General features: G+C 40.4%; 1 protein-coding gene across 7 annotated transcripts in view; it reads right to left on the bottom strand.

Moving 5' to 3' along the window:
• Positions 1-3,793: 3,793 nt before the first annotated feature.
• The window catches only part of SLC12A4 (solute carrier family 12 member 4), a 51,272-nt gene continuing 31,451 nt past the window's right edge, over positions 3,794-23,614 (bottom strand). For 4 of the 7 annotated variants that reach the window (XM_061469018.1, XM_061469021.1, XM_061469020.1 and 1 more), the window contains 19 exons: positions 23,266-23,507; positions 21,163-21,377; positions 20,049-20,213; positions 19,870-19,968; positions 17,767-17,824; positions 17,135-17,309; positions 16,624-16,742; positions 15,159-15,257; positions 14,679-14,798; positions 13,890-13,994; positions 12,385-12,553; positions 11,126-11,321; positions 10,254-10,423; positions 9,953-10,084; positions 9,748-9,855; positions 8,829-9,013; positions 8,082-8,096; positions 6,066-6,199; positions 3,794-4,965 (listed from right to left, as the gene is read on the bottom strand). In XM_061469018.1, coding sequence (XP_061325002.1) covers positions 4,874-4,965; positions 6,066-6,199; positions 8,082-8,096; positions 8,829-9,013; positions 9,748-9,855; positions 9,953-10,084; positions 10,254-10,423; positions 11,126-11,321; positions 12,385-12,553; positions 13,890-13,994; positions 14,679-14,798; positions 15,159-15,257; positions 16,624-16,742; positions 17,135-17,309; positions 17,767-17,824; positions 19,870-19,968; positions 20,049-20,213; positions 21,163-21,377; positions 23,266-23,507 — 2,598 coding nt within the window. In that variant the 3' untranslated portion in view covers positions 3,794-4,873. The remainder of the gene's footprint in view (positions 4,966-6,065; positions 6,200-8,081; positions 8,097-8,828; positions 9,014-9,747; positions 9,856-9,952; positions 10,085-10,253; positions 10,424-11,125; positions 11,322-12,384; positions 12,554-13,889; positions 13,995-14,678; positions 14,799-15,158; positions 15,258-16,623; positions 16,743-17,134; positions 17,310-17,766; positions 17,825-19,869; positions 19,969-20,048; positions 20,214-21,162; positions 21,378-23,265; positions 23,508-23,614) is intronic. The other 3 variants (XM_061469019.1, XM_061469023.1, XM_061469025.1) reach the window with 2 other exon arrangements.

The raw sequence follows: 23,614 nt of genomic DNA, 5'->3' as shown, positions 1-23,614 counted from the left end.
TACACTTAGGAAATTGTTTCAGATATATTACATGAAAATCCTATTTATTTGGCAATATAAAGCAGGCAAGTAGAAATAGTAACAGCCTAACAGCTGTAAGACACAATCAGAAATGAACTCCTGCAAACAGCTCACAATATAGATCAGTTCATACGCTTCTTGACTTTGAGTTCTTTATTCCTTTTTCTGTTTCTACAAACTATTTTTCCATTCCTATGTCCTGCTGGCCTCTCATTGACACTGTGTGTCAACAAGAGGACTAAGTTGTTAGAGGGCCCACACATCTTTAGCATTAACAACACCACAGACAACGTCATACATAACCGCTCAGTGTAAATCACAGCCTGTGCATTAGATTCAGACACTCCTGTGTTAAGTCACATGGGAAACAGCAACTGTTGAGAGAAGCTCACCTCAGCTCTTGTTTCAGTTTGCTGAAGAGAAGGGTTTTACAAAGATAACACTTTTTGAAACTTCAGTGTTGGGGTTGGGTTGGAAGAAAACAGTTGAATAATATCCAAGCATTGGAGAGTTATGCATCAAAATGGTAACTTGCTGCTTTCATCTCCCTGTTGGAGCTAACCCAGAATATCCAGTCGTGGATCCCAGCTGCCTTTGCTTAGATTAGTGAACCCACTGGTATTCTCCTCTTTTAGCAATTCTGTAAAAATGCTTTCTTTGGTCAGCTAAATCAATTTTTTACTTATTTCATAACGGACAAGATTTATGCAGTATACAGTCCCACTTGTATTTCTTTTTGTGTCATAGAATCACCAGCCCTCTTATCCAACACAGACCTTTAAAAGTCTGAGACCTCTGCCTGAAGTCTCTAGCTTTGTTACTAACCTATTAGCAGTGCTACCTGTGGGCCATGGACACATCTCGCCACATTTCTGATTTAATAGTGATGTCTTTGAAACTGGCATTGCCAGGGAATAGCAGAAATCACTGCAAGCTGGAAAGCCCCAGACCTCTTGATGTCAGGTACTGGGAGTTGTCTTGGGAGTCCCCCAAGAGGTGCTGGTAAGTGAAAGAGAACCTCAGCCAAAGCCCTGTGCAGGGGCAGGTCAGGGACACCTCCTAGTACCACACAGGACTACCCAGGTACCCCTTTACTTTTGAAATCGTCCTGTTTACCCAGCTTTTCACGCATTTCCCAGCACAGATTTAGCCCATCACACATAGTCAATGCAGTGGCTGCCTAGCACTTCTCGAGGCACTGGACAGGCTTGCTCTGGGAGCTGACAGGAGCTATGAACATCAGGCCTGCCAGGAGGGAGCAGTGTCTGCCATGCTGGTGTGTGTCTTTCCCAGCTAGAGAAAGACACATGCCCTCATGACACTTCTCCCAACAGCAGGAAGCCTTCCTGCACTATTTTAGGAATGGAGAATTTTGGACAGACAATGCCAACCACAGACTCCATTTAGTCAGTTGTCCACTGGCAGGGACAACTTTGAATGCACTGGCATTCAAAGAGCTGGCTGAGCTTAGAATAGTGTGATGATGATGGGAACTGTTTGTCAAACCCCCATCACCTGCTGCCCTGCACCAGTGCTCTGAGCAGTGCTGGTTGACACAGCAGATCCAGAGTGATGGGGTACCTCTCCCTCTGGGAAAGTGCTTTGTACTTGCAGCATCTGCCTGCAAACCAGGGCCAATGACTGTGCAGGGGAATAACGGCTCCAGAATGGAATGAGAACATTTGACCTCCAGAGCACAGCATGAGGCAGTTTTTCCCTTCCCAAGAGAACTACTGAAGAAGCAAACATTATTATGGATGACGCAGATGAGAAAATGAGAAATGAGGACAGGGGAGGAGGATGTATTGTTTAAATGGAAATGTTTTATCACGTTTCATTTCCTATCAGTGCATCTAGAATTCAAAGAAGTCCTGTTTTGATTAATAGCGCAAAAAATTACCACTCAACATGTATTCCCAAATAAGCTGGTAACTGCGGCGGGGTTTCCTCAAGCATGGGGACCCCACAGAGGCAGCCTGGTGCCCTCTCGTGTTGCTCCGTGGCTAAGGCAGCCATCTCGGTACCGCGAACGTTTACTCAGAGTAAACTAGCTCTTTGCTTGCAGGTTTTCTGGAGGTGAAAGATAAAGCAAAGTGACATCTTTGTGCTACCGTAGGGTTTTTCTAATAACTAATTATTAAAACAATACAGTGGAAGTTTCAAGTGGAATTATCCATACCCATATACAAAGATGGGTATCAATCAACTTTGTATTGTGTTTTGAGATGGTTTGATCTCCTTACCAAAAAAAGTTCTGGCATAGGGACACGAATTGGAGGTCACCATTTAGGTAATCTCACAAAAGTTGACTCAACTAGAAATTACTTTTTTTTTTTCCATTGATGTTGTTCTTACACAACCCTTCCCATGCTCCTTCCAGTTTTTACTGACATGCACCCCTATACTCCACACATTGCTGCAAGTGAAGTCTCAGAGGAACTTATTCTAAACCTTCTATATAGGGAGATGGTCTTACATAACTGGAGACTATTAAACCCTTAGGGTCCACACAGTACTGAAGTAGGGCTTGTTTTTTTTAATCCACACTGCATAGAATCACCTTTGAAACCGTAATCTAAGGTATGTAAGGATAATCAATTTGTTAGATGTCTAAAACACAATAAAAACACTAACAGGTTACTTGGGTCAAGTAATTGATGGCACTGAAATGCTTTTGTGAGGTGGGGTTAGGTCAACCTTATGTATAACATTTCCTAAAGAATAACTATGCATCTCTCAGCATGTGTGGATTAGAGGTTTACACTGGGTAAAAGAAAGTTAATATCACAGAGTCATACCTACAAAAGTCTGAGGAATAAAAGTTTTTATAAATTTTATTACTCCTGTAGATGAATGCTTGCAAATACATGTTAACTATCATGATTGCTGTACACTGAAGGTGTGAAAATGATTTCTCTACAAATAGCACATTACTTACAAATAAACAAGCTTTATTCTTTTTATTGGTTTTAAAGTGTGAGTGAAAAGAATTCTGGGTTTCAAAACCAAAAAAGCAAAGCCCGTGTTACAAAAATGTAATGCAAAATACACAGCCAAGAGCGCACCCTAGAGTTGTTTTCTGTCTGGTGTCTTACAGGGTCCTGCAGGCACTAATGCCATTTCACTCCCATCAGGAACGTCCTGTTTCAAAGAGAACAAGCTTAGGCTTTAACTATAAAACTGATAAAAAGCATTTTTTTATTATGTTATTCAAGAAAGATGCCTGGATAGTTTCCCAGATTTCTGTCTCATAGACAAATCACTCATGCTTTTATCAGGGAAACAACTAAGAGTACTACCACAAGATTGACACAACTAGTACACACCAACTTACAAGAGCACACAGGTCAGAGAAATGTGTCAATCCCTGCCTTTCTTTCCTTGCTATTAACACATCCCATGGAGCTTAGCTCACCCCTGCCCCTTGTATGAGATTATAGCTTTTGCAGACAGCCCAAGATCTTGAGGGGCTCCAGCTTGCAAGTGTTTCATAGTCTACAGGCACAGACTTCCAGCTGGCATATGGCAGTAACTCCAGAGCCAGGAGCCTTCCCACAGTTGGGCACAGCACCAGTGTGCTCGAAAGCCTAAGCTGGTGCCTCCACTGTGCAGTCACTGCACCATTTGGTGAACACCAACAGCGACCCAGCACCCTCCCCTTACCCAGAGGACTCACTGCAGGCAGATCAGCGCAGTGCCACAGCACAAGGAAGAACAGGCAGTGTTCTCCCAGGGAGCTGGCACAGTACGCAGAATGGAGGATGGGTCAAAGTGTATGCAATATTTTATTGAAAAAATACCAATGTTCCGTACATAAAGTACAACTTAATGGGCTTGAAACTCTCTGAAGACTTATTAGTTAATACAGGTCTTCTTTCCTTCTTTTTCATCTAAGGGCATAAAACAAACAATGAAACTGCAGGTCCCCTGTGCTTGTGCAAGTGCAAGCACAATCCCACCGCTGTGCGTGCAGCAAAGCACCTGGCTCTACACATGGGACTCTAGCATGCTCAATGTACTTTGATGGATGGTCTGCAAGAAATTCAAAGCATGGAAGAAGTGCACAGGACTGGTCCTTCAATCCACTGCCAATTCAAAATTTATTGTAAGATCTCTGCTATCCTAAACAGTCTGCATCTGCTTATCCAATATTTCTGACAAATAAATACAAAAATAAATAGGGCTCTGGCCTCACAGAACCTCAAGTCTCAGAAGCAACAGTTTGTAGCAAGCTACATACATAATTCCAACTATATCAACATAATTTATTTAAATCTCTATGAATAAATGTAATAAAAGTATAAATTCTTATCCAATACTGAGAGTTTAGTTCTGGAAATAAACCCAGAAAAACAAAGCTTTTTCAATCCCCTCTTACAATTTACTGTGCTCTTAGAAAATGCTTTATAGCTGGACTTCAGCAGAAACTAGTGCTATGTAATGTAATTCTAGCTCCCGAACCTAATATAAAAAGCTTTTAAAATCTTTTTACAGTAACTGGCTTTCAAGTCCTAACTTTACATACAGTTACTAAAAATACTGCACTTAGCAGTGCTGATTAAAAATAAAAATAGGTTTTAGTGTTAAAACTACATGCACAAATGCTGGAGTACCAAAGCAGAAACTTAATAATGTGGCAGCTTCACAATTAACTTAGATTGCTAATTGGATGGTATAACAAGACGACTGCAATCCCCAAAGATATGTATGTTGTAAATGGAAAGACAATGGACAGGACTGGATGAGGAGAAACTTAGGCAAAAAGACCTTTTTTTTCTTCTCCATTTTAAACTGGAATGTCCGTTACCACCAAGATGGTAAATGTAGACCAACGTTAGAAGCTTCTACTAAATCAGGAGTAAATTGTGATGACTTCTCGGCCACCGCCTCTCACAAGCAGTACTCTCTCTAGACCCTCTGTCAAGACTTCAAGGAACTCCATGTCTGTTTCGGGGAAGTCAAGGACAACAAGAATATCAAAACCCAAAATACATGGTGGTTACTCTGTCTTGGGTTTCTGTGGAAGGTCTTGGGAGCAGGTAGGCTGCAGGGGCATCCTCTGGGAGACAAGACCAGGGGCTGCCTCTTGTTGCACAAAGCCAGTTTCAAATAGCTCCAAAATGAACTTGCCACCGCCCAAAACTGCACCCAGCAGCAATGCTGGTGCACCACATTACACAGCCACACCCCCTCCCAGCCACATTCCATGGAGCATTCTTCAGTCACAGTGGCTCAGCCTCCACAAGGAAGGGTGAAGCAATAAACATCCTCACCCATAATCTTAAGGTAGAAATCCCTCCTGCACTATACCAGCTCCCTTATGCTAAACCTCCCTTATGCTAAAAGGAATATTTTTATCCTTACTTTAGCCAGCACACTGTTGTGAAAGAGCATTATTACTTCTACCTAGGTTTAGAAGAAACCAATCACTTAGCCTGTGATTCATGACATACATTTTTGGCATAGGCCAGTGAAAGCCTTGATAATTTAACAGTGCAAACCAAGACTGAAGAACAGCTGTGGACAGAGAACTGCAATGCCGGCCAGCTCACTAGATCACAACCCTCAGCTCTCAGGGCACAGTGCAAGTATCCCTCTATGTGCTGAAACACTCTAGGTTTGAATTTTAATCTTACCAGAGCATTGCACTTGGAGCTAAGCTCCCGAATTCTGATGCATGAGATGTGCCTGCAATGAGCCCTGTCCTTCAGGACTTCTGTTCACTTGGATTCAGACATCACTTTGCCCAGAGTGATGCACCTTAGACATCTGCTACACCCACTACTGAAAACTAAATTAAACCGATTTAACTTGATAAATAAATCAAGTTAAAGAGTATAGACAAGAATGAATTTAAACCGATGAGGCTTCCGGAGCAACCAGTGGCAACTTTTACTTTAGCAATTACTATGTAACAGTGCCAAAAAGCCAGTACCCTTCGCTGAATGGATACTTTGTCACACATTGCAGCTTGACAGCATTTGTGGTAAAATGAATTCAAAGAAAGATCCTTGCTGTGGCCCCGGCCTTGCCTGAAAGGATACAGTTTTCGTCACCATCAGTATTCTTTGGAGGACCAGGCATGTTGAGAAGAACAAGTCTGGCATCATGGGATCTATTTACAATAACTTCATTCAGCTTCACTGCCGTGTGCATTCTTCGGACATTAGACTGGTTCCTGTAGAAGAAGCAAATTCAGACTTACTGTTAGAAATGTGCCTCTGAAAACAGAAATATTAAAGAGGCCCCTACAAGCATACCTACAATATCCTAAATACCCCATTACATATTGACACATAATAAATATTTTCAAATTTAATGATGACTGTACAAAAGAGATTTTACAACATTCTTCAGGTACAGCTGGTCCACGGATTTTAAGGTCTCTGGATCAAGTCTCCAGTTTACGAAGTTACATTGCCCTTCAAGAAGCATGACTTACAAAGGTGATGTAAGTCTTGTGTAAGAAGTTAAAACACATTTGCACACAGGGACATGCTCTTTGACCATGGACACTTGTGACTGCAGAGCCTTCCCTTCAGGCATCCCTCCCCAGATCCCTCAGCTCCCCCAGCAGCACAGACCATGCACTTCTCTGGACTAGGTACTGAAAAACTCAGAGATCCATCGGGACCAAGCAGACCAGCACCACTGTGCTCAGCCCACACTTCCCACATGTGCGCTAGTTTTTTGTGTTGAACAGCAGTTGACAACTCCAGAGAAAGCTTAATTTCCTACAGATCCATGGAATTGAACACAACCTACAAAGAGCTGGGTGTGTGCCTCCTGACAGGGCCCTCTTGGTGTCTAGTAATGGTTTTAACCTTTCCTCCAGCTGGACACTAATCAACCTCTCTGCCTGGCTATTTACAACACTGATGATGCGAGTAGCTTTAAAATCTCAATCACTCTTTCAAATTTGAGTAGCCACTTGGTTCAAAAGTTATAGGAGAGAAGGGAATAGGTGCAGCATGACCTCAAAAGCCTCTGCTCCTTAAGAATCCAGGCTAGGAGAGGCAACAGGATTTATTCAGAAGATATTAACACAAAATAACACCCATTCATGCAGGAACAGAAGTGGAAAGTAGCTTTCAGGGATTCTGAGCCAGGGAATGTTTCCTTCCTCCAGGAAATCAACCGTTATTTTGGTAAGGTAAAAGGAAAAACTATACAGAAATAGATTCAAAGGGAGAATGTACTTGTTTGTTTGGGGTTTTTTCCTTCATTTTAACATATTAAAAACAAGTATTAGTAGAAACTAATCAAATACAAATTATAGTTTTTGTTAATTCAGCTTTATGAAAGATTTTAGCTACTCTTCTGAACATTTAGGTTTGCAAACAAATATTTATACTGACAGAAAACAGAAGATGCAATGGTAAGAATAACACTAGCAGCACAGTTTACCCACTGTTAATTGCCTCTCCATTATTTCATGTTCTTATTTAATTTAGGGCAAGGACATCCTCTGTCTTCACATCAGCTTCAGAAAGCAAGGGACAACACAGAGGGCAGATTATGTTTACAGGAAGCGAGGAAGAAACCAGCACCAAAAGCAATCCGCAGTCATTAACTACATAACGTTTTGGAAAAGGAATTGAAAACTAAAGGTTTGGTATTTCCTAAAGTGACATTTATAATTGGTATCTCCAACGCCCCTAGTGATTTGAACGTGTAGGCTATATAAAAGGGTTTTCTTAGTGCCCAGAAACTGTCAGAAATAACATCATAGCAATACTGTGAAACAAGAGCTTCTCTAAATGAGTAATGTTTCCCACTTCTTATATCATACTCTGCGTAATAAAACAGGTTCAGATTTGCAACTGTTTTGTATCCTGACTTAGTTCCTGTCAGGACAGCTTCTGTAGTTATGTGCTATTTATGATATTTGGCTTAAGTGGCTAACCCTGCTCTCTTTAAAAACACTGCCAAGACTGCTCAGCTCTAACTCCTTTTCTTTCCTTCCATAATTACATATAGTTTTCCTTCGTTTAGTTGAGAAAATGAAGTCTTCCCTCTCAACCATCTTAATGTATTTCTAAGTTAAATAACAAACTTACAAGTTTTCCCACTCTCTGAAAGCATGGAAGAGGAAAAAGTACAGGTAGTTAACACCAAATTCAGCAGAATTTCTACAGTATGATTCAGCCTAAAACAGATTTGAATTCTCACTGATTTATTAGGAAGAAAAATCTGGAACTTTGCTGAGATTGCAAAACTGACTGTGTGAACTCTTCATGTAAGATGTGGTACACTGAAGAGGCCAAGGAGATTCACACCTTTTTATGCAAAGCCAAAACACACCTTTCCTTCCAGCTTGTCACTGGACATACACAGCTACAGCTGTTGTTACATGTCAGTACTCCTTCAACAGCAAGTCTGTCTTGGAGGGTTGTGGCACATACATACCCTGTTCATAGTCATTCATCACCATCTTCATAGCTGCTTCCCTGCTCTGTTAAACACCTGCACTATGCATTAGATACCAAAATTATCAGTCTTATTTTTTAATTCTGATCAGATCAGTGAAATCAGTAGTCTGGTATTAGAATGTGTGGTTTGTTGAGGTATGTGGGAGACAGGAGGAAAGTTACAATAGAATTTGAATATACCAAGCAAAATATTGAGGGATGTGTGACACATTTAATTGGTTAGAGACTTCTCAGGAGGCTAACTGCTGTCTTCAGTAGTTGGGTCTGAATGTTTATTGTGCAAGTCTAAACCAAGGACTGGGAGACAAACATAGTTAAAGCACAGCACAGCAGGCGTTTCAGGAGGTGCAAGCTCTTGACTTAGACAAGACTCACGGCTTAATGCTGATGAGATCTCTAAAGCTTCCCACAGCACTGCCTCGGTTCCGCTTCTCAGCATCACATTTCTCTTTTGTCCAGGTCATCTGAATGTTTTCAGGAACTGGCTCTGTCTCATCTTCTTCATCTGAGTAGAGGCTTTCCAGACGTGCCACTGAATGTCTGTCCTTTACCAGCTGAGCCTAGAGGGCACATGAATGACAGCATAAACTCAGAGCATAAACTTTATTTTACATTCCCTGGTTCTGATACCAGGCATCCGCCCTAGCTGGCAATCTTGCACACCAAACTGACTTTGAGCAGTTTTGATGGATATGAGCCATGCAGAATTGTGACTAACAGAGGCCTGTAGCTATACAAGAAAGAGAAACAGTCTAGCTCACATCATGACATGGTCTGAAACAATGGACAAGTCTGACTCAAGACCTACAACAAAAAAGTTGCACAAACACATGCAGAAATATGAGATCACCTGCACCTGTCATCGCTATGTGTCCTGTCAGTCCAAACTGGAATAAAATCTTCCATAGGAAAACAGGATATGCTATATATTGAGATGAACCCCAGACATCCCATATAAAGCAACAGGGTCAAGAAGCGGTTGAGACTTGCATCCTCAAGTCATCAAATGTCATATACATTGCAAAAGGGAACACATATTCTTTCTGTAGTGTATATGCTACCATTGTTTGTCCACAAACAAATAATTTCTATTGCAGTTTTTCAAGTACAGCCAGACTATTCAACGACTGTGAGCAATTCAAGGAGAAAAAAAAAAAGCTACAGTAAAAGTACTTCCTTACATCTTTAACACACAGGAGTTAAAATTAAGCAGCAGCTATATAAAACACTACTAGGAAGACACTTTGTGTCATCCACCTCAGCAGTCCATAGCAATAAACTACAAATGACATACCTCCCTCTCCCTCTCTGTTTTTGTCAGCCTCATTTGCCTCAGCATCTGAGATCTCTGTTCCATCATAAGAGTTCTCTCATAAGTATATGCTGAGATATCACTATTGTGCTGTAGAAATAAGAAAAAAAGACTGTGCTTGTAATCAAGTCAGAACCAAGTACCACCATTTGCATCATTAAGGGAAAACCAGGCTAAAATTCCTTACCATTTCTACCACCTCTACCTCTGCCTCTATTCGCAGTTGATAGAGGAAAGTAGCCAAGTCCTTCTTCATCTGGATGCTGTTATCATCCATCTGAGCTACAGTAAAAATCCTCATTTTGCATTTTCTCCAAACCTGGTGAGGGAACACAAACTCTTTAGTATTTGAACCAGTATTTTGCTCTAAGAGACAGACACTTACCAATACATCCACTCTCATTTATCAATACAGTCTCTAGCACTGGACTTTGTTTTTTTAACACTCAGAGAAATAGTTGGGTGACATTCTTTGGCTAGCTCCTTACTTTGTGCTGTTTGAGAAGAAAAGGAAGCAACATCAACATGCCTCCATCATGCACAATCCACCACACATCAATGTTGCCTTCATTGTAACGTTCGTGGTTGCTGGGGTAGAAAGACACATTTTTGGGAACTAACAGAGCCAGATGAGCTGCAGTCGTGCAGCGAACAGTACCTGCCCAACAGAGGAAGGACAGACAGTTACTTTAAATTCTGCAACAGTGATCTATGGTCCTAAACAAACAAACCAGTTACTAAGTAAATGTCAGCAAACCTTAAAAGTCAGAGCATGTACAGCAAGGCTTAGAGAGACAGGTCAGACCAAAGGACAAAGCCCAGATAAAGCAGACTTACAGGAACCAAGCCCTGTTTCGTGTTTGAAAGAAAAGCAGCAATCTCCAAAGCTAAGGATGAGGACAAAGCATCTGCTCTGTTCTAATCTGTGTTAAGGAATAGGACCACAGGGGAAGGAGAGAGGTACAGGCAAGGAAAGCATTGGCTTCAGTAGTGAAGAGAGATGGGCAAGCTAGGACCAGTGAAAAGATGGATTACCTGAAATTATAGTTTGACATTAAAACAGCATCTCTCAAGTCTTTAACTTTTTAACTATTCATTAGACAGATGAATTTTAGCTGCTAGATTAATCTTTGAGGATCTTTCATGAATCTTTTACATCCAAGAAGTAGTATTCCAAACAGAACAGTTTTGTGAGAAATTATCTACTTCACAATCAATACTGAAAAAAAAAAAAACCCCAAACCCACCCAAAAAAACCCACCAATTTCACAAGGATTCTGTTAAAACCCTCTTTGTGTGTCAGGTGTGTAATAAACATCTCTCTTCACACTATTAGATCACACGAACCTGCAATGCTCACCTATAAATGTCTTCCATGACCTTGGATCTTCACTTTGTCTCCAGCCATATGGCCATCCCAAAACGACAGTGTTATGTTTCATGCCACCTAGTCCACAGGACTGGATCAAGTGGGCAATTCCTTCCCGAACTTTATTTGCTACAACCACCTGACAAAAACCTTTCACCTTCTCAATGTCCATCATATTCTTAATAGTCTGAAAGACAGACAAGGAAAAACCTCACAACCAAAAGGAACACTTTGTGTTTCTCTATCACGTGATTACAGTGTAAATTCCTGGTTCACAGATCCACAGGTAAACCACATTTCAAAGCAAAGTTCTGCTCAAGTGCTTTCCTTAACAAAACAGAAGAGAAAATACTCACTAATTGTGTATAATACTTGCTTAAAACACACACAGCTCCCTTCCAAACATAATTATTTCTAACAGATTAAGGGTTTCTTTATTCTCTTATTCATAGTAGTAGTTAGTGATATCTGTGTTACTATCTCACTTTCCATTTTCTAATCCTAAAACACGCACCTTTTAAACCCAAGGTTAACTAACTTCATTTGGATTTCCAGGTTCAGATTCCTATGTCACATGCTGTGTTATTATATTCAATTTACAAATACAAGCACCAAACCTATCAGGAATACCACACCCTTTAGTTTAAAAACTAAAATAACTTGGTCAACAGATAGGCTTATGAATTAGTTTTCCCCTTAGAACAGTTTTCCTGATAAAAAGCCTCTAGGGAAGAAAACAGTGATGTGCTGATACTATGTAAACAGGGCTATGATATCACGTTTGCACAGCAAGGAATATTAAACTATTTATTAATATATTTTCAGGCCCACCCTTTGATGCTTTCTTTAAGACATTTATTACCATGCTGGAAGAGACACAGCGCATTTGCTAAGTGTGTAATTACTGACAGTTACTGAAATGTTTCTTGGCATGTTCAGAAACCTAACCAGTCCCGTCCCCCCCCCCCACTGATCAGCATACCTAAACTTCCACACAGTATTTCTTATCAATGAATAAAGTTTTACGCAGTAAGGCTGTTTACACAAGTTGCAAAAATTGATCATTTATATCCCCAAAGTCACAACCAGCAGCCAAAGCATGTTTGCTAGCTCATTCCTGAGCTGCCGTTGCACTACTCCACTAGTCCTGTATTGCCTGCAATACACTTTTTTCCATGTATGATTACATGGAAACCTTTAAGTTATCTGCCCACTCACCCCTTTGTACTTTAAGAATTTAAGACACTGACCTGTTCAGCAGCCTGAGCTTCTCCATAAGTTTCCAAGAAATTCCCTTGGATCACTGACCCTATGATAGTCAAACCTTTACCAGCTTTCAGCTGGGATGCAAATGTTAACAATCTAGGGTATTTTACATGCAAATCTTCATCAAGTTTCAGAAGCACCAGCAGCTGAGGCCTGGACAAAATAAAAAAAAAGGTAGCTTATTTTTCACTAAGGCTTTAAAAAAAAAACACCACACTTCTAAAACAACTGCCTCTCTCACAGAATCACAGAATAGTTAAGGTTGGAAAGAACCTTAAGATCATCTAGTTCCAACCCCCGTCATGGGCAGGGACACCACCCACCCAAGGCTTTGCCCAACCTGGCCTTGAACACCGTCAGGGATGGAGCATTCACAACCTCCCTGGGCAATCCCTTCCAGTGCCCCACCACCCTAACAGGAAAGAATTTCCTCCTTATATCCAATCTAAACATGCCCTGTTTAAGTTTCAACCCCTTACCCCTTCTCCTTAGTCTCTAATAAATAGTCAATCCCCAGCATCCCTATAGCCCCCCTTCAGATACTGGAAGGCTGCTATGAGGTCTCCACGCAGCCTTCTCTTCTTCACCTCTTTAACTGTGCTTCAATATTAACTCTGAAACAGCACATTCTTCCTGTATATCACACACTACAGGGGTTTTATTTAATATTTTATTTCTCTTGATTCAAAGCAGATCAGGAGCAGAGGGAATTCTTTTGCTGCATTGTTTTGACAGTCATAAAACTCATTCATGTACTTAAGAGGCTTACATTAGTGTTTTATTTAAGTGGCTGATTTTCAAGGCTCTTTTAAGTACTACTGGAGCATACATTGCAGGCCTGTCCTTCCACAGCTATCTAGACCCTTGTGCCAAGCAATTGGGAAACATGAGTATTTTCATTAAATATAGAACCCACTTGCCTTCTCTCCGTTAAAGTGCTGCCACACATCAATTAAGTTATTGTCTGTCTTAAGCTAAGGTTGAGCAACTATAAAAATATTTGTAAAACTTTCTTTGGTAGATTCCTAGTCTTTTGCTCAGAGCCTAAGAGTTGTATGATGCATAACCAAGAGGAAGGTGCTTTCCTATCTGATCTACACACAAAGCCACAGGGAAAAATATTGACCACTGTTCTGTTTTTTAATCCTAGACTTATAGCAGCGACTTCTCTGTGTTCGCAGTGTGAATTACTATGGGCATCTGGACCTCTGTACCCTGAGACCTTCACAGTTTCCCCGAGTTCCACTTCTGATCTAACTAGTTCAGAGTCCGATTAAAGAAACGAAAGCTCTGACAATGCAGGGGCTGCACAACTGAGCCTGGGCAGTGACAGAGTAGCCAACCACAGGCTCAACTTTTTGTTCTTAAATATTCTGAGCATTTCAATTAATTCACACAGACCAAAAGCATCTTGGTTGGAGTCCAGTTTAATTCCCAAAGTGTAAGTAGATAATCATGACAGCAGATGTTATTAAACCAAAATGAGTACCTCCAGTTCTTTGTGTGTGGAGGGCCCTCCTCTAGTCTGAGTAAGGCGTATCTTGCTGCGCTGAGTGAAAGACCCCGAATCCCATCACCCCATTCCTTCTCTGCCCTGGGAAGAACACACAGTTTAGCCAACATACAGTTTCATGTATGGTTAACTGCACAATTACAGTCATACTACAGAGAAATCATTACCTTGTAATAAGATTAAAGGCATGCATCACACATGTATTTATCATTTGTACATGTATGTCCGTGATATAACATACCACATGAGAAAATCCAAATCTTTAAGTCAAATGTGCTTCATTCGTAAGCAACACTCCACTACAGAGAAGGCTTCCCAAGCCCATATAAACTTCAGGCATGTCAATACCTGACTGCTAAGGTTACATTACATAGCCATACACTAGAGCCCGAGTCCATCAGATATTAACCACCTCAGGCAACATAATCTGCAGATTCAGCTTTTCTAGGACTGTTGTAGACAGACCTTTGCACCAGATCAACTGGAGTAAGATGGCTGCCTTCAGCTGTTCAGGGCCTGATTTACATGTGACAGACAGCAGAAGGACAGATCCCAACCAAGCTTCTGCTTCCTGTGACTCTCAAGTGTCACCAAACTTCTTTAAGGGCTTTTGTTTAGCTGACACAGTAAAACAATAAAAACAAAACAAAACCCTGAAAGCTGTATCTCTGGAGAAATCTTTCTCCAAATGTGAAAGCCAGAGATAATTCATTAAAAAATTGACCCAGTCTCCTTCCTGCCCTTTTCTATCCAGTCAATACTTACCCTTGGTATTCAATGTACTTGTATATCATGCCTGCAATAAGCATAGCTACCAAAGCGTAATACCAAGATGAAATGAACATCAGTGCTAGGCAAATACTCATGCCTAAAAATGAGAGTGCCCTAAAACAAAAGACAAAGATGCCAATAAGACGTAGTGTAGAAAAGCTTAAAAACAAGTCAATTATTCCCTTGCTTTTTATTTTAAATTGTCTGTTCTGAATCAGCAGTAGAAGTAAAGCTTCCAATGAATCTCCCCAGTCCCCAATAGTTTTAAGTGTCTTGTTGAAATTAAACTCTTATGCCATTAAATACCTTGGTCTGCTCTACTACAAATAAATCTAGAGTACATCTACTCTTTTCTAGAGCTGATATCTAAAACAATAAAAGATGCCCACAACCCTCATGGAGAGAGTTCTTCTGAAACCTCCACTGCAGCCTACAGACTAGGCGTTCAGGGTGCTGGGCCAACCTTTTGCTTACCAGTGGTAGTATTTAAATCGAGGCCGCCAGTTTGGAGTTCGAAGAAGTGTTTGTACTGCACATGCTAGATTAACAAAGAGGTAACACATCAAGAAAAACCTGCAGGAGCAAAAAATGGCAAAACCTTTTAGCACACACATTTACAGATTCTGCCACATATAATAATCATATACAATCATAGAATAGTTAGGGTTGGAAAGGACCTTAAGATCATCTAGTTCCAACCCCCCTGCCATGGGCAGGGAGACCTCACACTAAACCATCTCACCCAAGGCCTCGTCCAACCTGGCCTTGAACACTGCCAGGGATGGAGCATTCACAACCTCCCTGGGAACCCTTTCCAGTGCCTCACCACCCTTACAGGAAAGAATTTACTCCTTATATTCAATCTAAACTTCCCCTGTTTAAGTTTCAACCAATTACCCCTTGTCTTGTCACTACAGTCCATAATGAAGAGTCCCTCCCCAGCATACCTATAGGCCCCCTTCAGATACTGGAAGGCTGCTATGAGGTCTCCACGCAGCCTTCTCTTCTCCAGGCTGAACAGCCCCAACTTTCTCAGCCTGTCTTCATACAGGAGGTGCTCCAGTCCCCTGATCATCCTCATGGCCTCCTCTGGACTTGCTCCAACAGTTCCATGTCCTTTTTTATGTTGAGGACACCAGAACTGCACACAATACTCCAGGTGAGGTCTCACAAGAGCAGAGTAAAGGGGCAGGATCACCTCCTTCGACCTGCTGGTCATGCTCCTTTTGATGCAGCCCAGGATACGGTTGGCTTTCTGGGCTGCAAGCGCACATTGCCGGCTCATGTTCATTTTCTCATCGACCAACACCCCCAAATCCTTCTCCACAGGGCTGCTCTGAATCTCTTCTCTGCCCAACCTGTAGCTGTGCCTGGGATTGCTCCCACCCAGGTGTAGGACCTTGCACTTGTTATGGTTAAACTTCATGAGGTTGGCATCAGCCCACCTCACAAGCATGTCATGGTCCCTCTGGATGGCATTCCTTCCCTCCAGGGTATCAACTGAACCACAGCTTGGTGTCATTGGCAAACATGCTGAGGGCACACTCAATCCCACTGTCCATGTCATATGAATGATTTACCGTCAAAATGCAGCTGCCCTGTTATGTGTGCCTATCTCTCTGATTTTTACTAGCCTAAATTATCAGTATGCAGTAGTTAAAACAAGTTAGATCTATCCACAACATCAGTGCTATTTTTGTTCTGTTATAAAAATTACATTTTCACTAACAAAATAACATTATACGAAAACGTGTTTATTCACAGAATACTCCAGAGCAGAAACAAGTAGATTTATATGTAAAGCCTGAAGTCAGAGAATTCACAGAAATAATAAAAGTGGAACTCACGTTCCAGAATACAGTTCTGAAGGACAATCAAATTAGCAAAACTCAAGAGTACCACTCTTCCCCCCTTAAGTAGCAACCTGCCTGTTTCTTACATTGAGAGAATTGGAGCCACCATGTCAAGTGAAGCAATAAGGATTCCTAGCTCTGCAATCAGTGCTGTTAACAAAAGAGCCCATGTCGGTTCACCATTTGCTTTTCCGTGACCAAAAACCTGAAGAAACAGAAACATTAAATGTATCTTCCAAGTACTGCATATGGTTATAATGAAAAAAAAGAAAATTCCATTTTAGAAAACAATAGTAATTTTCCCACATACTTCTGATTCTAGAGCAACAAGTCACATTATTCTGTGCTTCACTGAATTAGATGCTAATTTTATTCATAAAATTACTATATATGTCTATTCAAACTCCTTTAAAAACATTCCTAGTTCTTAACAAAAGAAAAAAAAAGTATAAAACCAAAAAATATTGGCCTTCACTTCAGTGCTGGGCAAACTAGGGAAAATAAATCTGACTTCCAAGAGCATGAAGTCAAATAGCTGGTTAGTTACTAGCTACAGGATGACTCTGGCGGTGGCAGTGGTTTTTAAGCTGTACAAACCCAGAGGAAAGGAATGATGTTGTCCTTTGCTATGGCTTGCAGCAGCCGAGGAGCTCCAGTGAGGCTCTGCAAACCTGCTCCACAGGTAGAGAAGAAGGATCCTATCACAATGACCCATGGTGAGGGCCACGAAAGGGTGCCCACCACCAGGTTCCTGTTCACCGCATCACCATACCTGCAGAGAGAAACAGCAAGACATTTTGACACTTGCATTCATTTTTTGGGGTCTGTTTTAAGATGTCATTTAAATATTACATATATTCTTCATTAGGAAATATAGAAAGTAGTAAACAATAGGAGTTACTTTTGATACACAGGTAGGAAGCATCTGCAGTTTGATTTCAACAATCTGAAAACTTTTTTTTTTTTATTGTGTCATAAAACTCTGATCACATAATTTCCAACTTTCACTTAAGAAAACGCAGGAATTAAGACATAGGATAGAAAATCTGAAGGAGCCATGTTAGAAAATATCAAATCAAATACAAGCAGATTCCCAAAACACTGTTTACAATTTACAGGGAAATATGGTTTAGAAGGCACCTAGAAGTGGGAGGGGCCTAAAATGGGGAAGAACACACCTTCTCTGCAAAAAAATGAAGAAAGGAGAGCAGAAAAGCAGTAAAACTTACTTATCTCTCAGGACTACTCCTTCTATGCAGGCTCCAAACAATAATACACAACTGAAGTCTTGAGTAGAGATTGTGTTAAGGAAGTCGGATTTATTTAGACATGGCAGATAAATGCAACCATAGGAAGTATTGTGGAAAGTTCAAAATGTGCATTTGCACCGCAGCATCTCCTTTAGTAGAACATAAAGGTGGTGAGTAAATTAATGTTTCGCTGCTTATATATACCTTCTAACGTTAAAGCGATAAAGTTGTTATTCTAAATTTCATTTTTTTTTTAAATAGTGATATATGTTAGGATAAAAAAGATAACTCCAGAAGAAATATTTTGATATGTAAACATCAATTTAATCTGTTAGTATAAAACAGAAACTTATCAAAGTGTCTTTCTTTTCTCCATCCTTCTCCTGTGTTTGAAGAGATTTTGAACACACAGAAAACCACTACCTTGCACTTTCTCATTTTGTGGTCTCTGATGGCATTCGCATCACCAACAGTCTTTGAATATTGTGTTTGTTATTAATCTGCACTGCTGCTGAATACTGCTGTACTGCTGAGTACACAATACCTCAGGTTTTGGATCTGGCATCATACTAAAGCTTTTCATCTTGCAGTTTAAGTTTACATGAATGGTTAATTCGTAAACTCTACCCCTGAAAAGCAATTGTAAAATATAAAAGCTAATACAAAGGTAAACACTGATCACACCTAAAAGTTACCATGCAAGCCTTCCACTGGGTGGCGCATTAACACCTACATATAGGGTTACCAAGAAAGAAGTTTTGAACTACAAGCATTTCAACCATAAAGCTGGGGGTTTCATCTGTGACCTGTCTTAATACTGATTACATTCATGGGAAATGCAGACTTCCTGGTATAAGGTCAGCTCCCAGAGGAGCATCAGGAAAAGGCTGTGCTCCAAAGAAGCTGGGACAAGCAAGCTGGGATCCTTAGTTACAGTGTGTTAAGTTCTTGTGAAAACCAGGTTTGAAACAGCAGAATTTTTAGGACTCCCATCTTGGTGAGTTGTCCTTTGGGTGGGACTTATTCAGAAAGCTCATACAAAGAAGTTCTGAAGTCCTTGCTCATATTAACTGCCTTTTGTGCCCCCCCCCTTTTTTTTTTATTCTCTTACGTTAATAAATTGTAATATGATAAATTATATCTGGTTTACCATGACACCAACAGCTACATGAAACTGAAAGACATTGGCTTCATCTTTTCTCTAGCAGGAGAGAAGATATTAAGATAGTCTTTCCTGAGCAAAGCTTCTGCAGTCCTAAACCCTGAACTTCAAGTGTGACAAAGGCTGTTCCTCCGCACACATGCTCAGCACTTAGAAATCTGGTATGAAGAACATCTTCATATTCTGCAGATTAGGTGTTCTAGCCTCAGTGGCAACAGGCAGGAAACAATGAGTCATTCACTGCTTCATGGAGCTCACTACTGGGCAGACCACTTGTAACACCCCCAGGCATGCCAGCCGGGATGTATCTAAGAATCATGGACTAACATTAAATCAGATCAATGTGTTAAAAATTGAGGCAGGGAGAGATAATACAGTCTTATAAACTAAGATTATCTTGTTTCACCAACTTAAATACAGAAATTCACGAATCTTCCTCCTGACCCTCCCCCCACAACCCACTTGGGAAACATCTAGTCTAATCTCTTAACTCCAGTTTATCTTGCCCTAAAATATTCAAGAAAGCCTATACTCCTTAACATCACTGAAACTGAAAGGCTTCTGTTTGTTTTTAAATGACCTGAAATTTATGATCTCTTACATTCCTCATCTTAATGGTCCACTGCATCCTAACAAAATACATACCTGTATTCCACTAGCCTGGAAAGCCATAGATCACTGCATAGCAAAGAAAAGCAATACAAAGGCAAAAAGAAGAAAACAATTACCCCAATGCAAACTGTGGGAATGGAAAACAGCAGGATCATAATTCTAATGCTTTCAGCTCAAGGACTGTTGTTTTTTTCTCCCCAGTGTCCAATCTGATAATTTAGCCACCTGAAGACAGTTCACAAATGGGATACACAGTCATTCACCTGAGTCACTCACAGCATGGCAGGACTCTAATTTTAAAAGGATACAGACTAGTGATGTGGTGACAATAGCAAGAATTGTTCCAACAGGAATGGATTTCTGTGCATCTTTGAGGTCCCCTGACCTGTTTGAACCAGCCATGATACCTGAAAATTCGTTTTGAACATAAGATCATGAAAAAGAAAGCTCACAGCCCTGTGATGCCCTCTCATCCCAGCATTCTCACCAGTCACTGAAGGGAAGAAGATGCCAACTAGCACCATGAATGAAGTAGCTATGTCTGAAAGCACATAGAGATGGAGGTTGCTCTTCTGGCCTGCCACATCCACAGACGGGTGATGCGCCTTCTCCAGTATCTCTCCTTTCTCCAAATAATTGCTCCATAAGTTGTCTTCAGTGTTATCACCACACCGCAGAAAAGAAAAGCATGGTTCAGTTCAAACCTGTTCTGATTATAATGGTCTACAACTGAGCATTACAAATGCAATTCAGTGATCAACACAAAGAAAAGATATGTCAAAGAAAATTTATTTTGCATGCTTTCAAGGGAATCTGTAACAAACCAATAAATATGTATGAATACCCTAGAAAAGCGGAAGCACTTTTTATCCTTTAATATTACTAGATGTAACATTCTTTTAGCTTCATACCTATTTTAATCCCAAGAAATACACTGAATATTTTTAATGAACCATACCCACCACAGACCAGAGAATCCAAAGCAACAGTGACCAGCTTTCTAGATATAAACAGATTTGCTCTTTAGACAGTGGAAGAATTACAGAATTACACGGTTGGCCTTTGAAAATTCACCAAGTCCACTTTAGAAACTAGACTAGTAGTTCCTGTGAAAAGGGGAACCTTAGGCATTCAGCACCTGCACAAAGCAACAGTTCTCTGAAGTTCATGTCAATAATGAACACTTTCAAATGATAAATTCAGCAGCAGGAATTACATTACTGGTGTACAAGTACTCTCATCTTTCAGGACATAATCTTAACCTGTCTAAAATTGAGAGTCACAGCTACATAGAGTTCAGAAAACCTTTACCAACTTACATGTTTGTCTAGCTCATAATCACAGCTGACTTTCTGCTGAAATTATGAGATTCAGAAGGCAAATTTAATCAATTTCACAGCAGACAAGTACTGTATCTGGACAAAAGTGCCATGTACTCTTTTTAAAGATAATAAGACTGGTTTTCTTTATCGAAGATAATTTTCTTCACTGTAATCACATTTCTTCAATCTCTTACTTAAACAGCAGGGAAGAGAGTTCAACCCATTTCAACTACTCAGCATGCCTCCTCCTTAAGAGGGTAAAGAAACACTCTATCATACCTTTCAAAATGCCACTAGCAGCTCCTGGAATTCCTGTTATCTCTGATACATTGTTCATTAGGAAATATTCATCACAGTTCTCCGTGGTTAAATTTGTGCTATGGCAGAACAGCTCCCAAAGCTTAGAGGCCACAGTAATGTTATCCTTCACTATGGTTTTGGCACAAATGTCAAACTGGTCTCTTGACAATGTCCTGTTGCCCAGCATGCAAATACTGGAAGGAAAGCATGGAAATCAGTGTTACTACATGTACCAGGAAAATGAAATCCACCCTTCACATAATTCTTCGTTCATACTGTGGAAACTCAAGTGGCTCTAGTCTGCTAAGTACAGCAGCTTCAAAAAGATGGTGGTAGCAGAACAAAGACTGTGTAATTGTTTCCTTTAAGGGTCAGAAGTATAAAGCCACTTACCCAACTATTTTGGAAGAGGTATAAAAAGCTACATCAGTGATTTATTGAATTTGGTAAATTTACTTTTAACAATGAAAGGGAAAAATTAGGTCACTTTCCCTCCCCCCCCCCATTAAACAGAACTACTGGAGTGGAAAAGCTGTGAATAGTAGGATTCAAATTCCTAGATATATAGAAAATCTAAAGACATTAGAAATCACATTTGCCTGGTTTCTGTACAGTAACATTTAAATGACCTGACATTTTAGCTTCAGACGTAAGAATGTGCATTTCAATCACAATAAGCAAAGGTTCTTCTTGTTGGAAGATACTGCTCATAATTCCTAAAATCCTCCAGTGCCTGTTGTGCTTTACCTCACCACAAACATAGTTTGTTCCAGCACTGAAAAATTTTAATCCAGTTCTCCAAAGATGGTTCCACAAGACATGGTGATAAAACCTAACAGCTTGGGTGATTTAACTTAACAGCTTGCTACCACTCAAAGTTCATTCAACTTCTCTTCCTGGTGCCAGGAAACACCCACCAGAAAAAAAAAACAACAAATAATTCTTTCTTTCATTTTAGTAAGTTTAATTGTTTCACAGATCTTATCAATCAATAAAGCCAGGAAAATGGAAGAGACGGAGCCATTTCTGTAGGGTTTACAGGACTGTGAACTGTAACTTCAAAGAACTTTCCCCTCCAGTATTAAAAATGAGTACAACGTCTAGTTACTTCAGTGAGTAACTAGAAGTTGTGCTAGTTTCTCCAGAAAAAAAAAGAAATATAGCCCAACAAAGAAAGATAGGGAGGACATTCAAGAACAATCCAAGAGATAATAAGGGGGAGGTAGAGACATCGTTTTATTTTTATTGCTGTAAACCTGCCAATGTTGTAAAACATTATAATCAACGGGCCCATAATACCTAAAGGGAGCCCTTCAGGGTTGCAAATACTTATAGGGTCACAACATTTTAAAATGTGAATAATTACACAGACTCGACTCCTCTATTTCCATTCCATTCATCTCTTGTCAGCAGTATCAGGAAATACGGTTTGCATTTCTGGTAAAACACATGTATCCACATTACTGCTCTGAGTTTAAGAAATCGTATTACATGTTTAACTGCCAAAGTGCCTAGAAGTACGTGTTGTGTTAAGAGCAGGACTGCTCACACAGCAGAATAATCTGCTTCCAGACGAAGAGGAAGTTTTGCTGGAGCCTCAACACGGGCCCACCATCACACCTCCCTAAGAGATACTCTATTTCTCAGCAAGCAGCCACATCACACCACCACAGTTTCCAACCACAAAGGCAGCACATCATGTCTGACTGGCCTGCAGAAAACAAACCTGCCAAACTGCTTCCTACTGCCTGCCACAAATAACCATGCAAAATTCTTGCTAAAATGTAACTTAACAGCAATAGGCTAAGGTACTGGATTAGTCTTCACAGGAAGCAGAGAAGTGTGATTACTCCCCATGAGACTTCTTTCTACCAAAACAGTTAAAGAATGTAATCATGCATTCATTTTAGCCAACAAAACATCTATTCCATGAGCTCTGCATGAAGAAGATGACCACTGTCACTATATACAGCTAAAAAAAAAAAATCAGAAGTAATTCACAAAAAAGGTATGAGGCACAAGTTTGAAGTAACTTCCACTGAACCCCACAAATTTATACCCTCATCCAGAAATACTACTCACGGAAATGCAGGTGGATCAAAGATGGACTTGATAGCTCCAGCATAAATGGACAGTATAGATATTACTACACAGGCCAAGAAAAGGGAAGCAAACTTGTTTACATATTTCACGCCCACAAAGACCACCACTGCCATCAGGATGAGGAATACAGTGCCATACACCCTCATGTTGTTCAGCATAGCACTGGATGCATCATGGGCACCGGATGGATGAAAAATTGCTGCTTGTGGTACAATGTATGTCTGAAAGAAGAAGAAAGCAAGCTGAAGGAACACAGGAACAGACCTCTATATTACTGTAGTGATCTTGTACTTATACTGTAATTGTAAATCACTTCCCTATTTGCAAC

This window comes from Pezoporus flaviventris, unplaced genomic scaffold, assembly GCF_033815535.1.
Source record: "Pezoporus flaviventris isolate CSIRO_AGI_PZ_B2104156 unplaced genomic scaffold, CSIRO_AGI_Pfla_v1 ptg000054l, whole genome shotgun sequence".
NCBI lineage: Eukaryota > Metazoa > Chordata > Aves > Psittaciformes > Psittacidae > Pezoporus > Pezoporus flaviventris.
The sequence above is the reverse complement of the archived record's forward strand: the minus strand, read 5'-3'. Positions and strand labels throughout refer to the sequence as shown.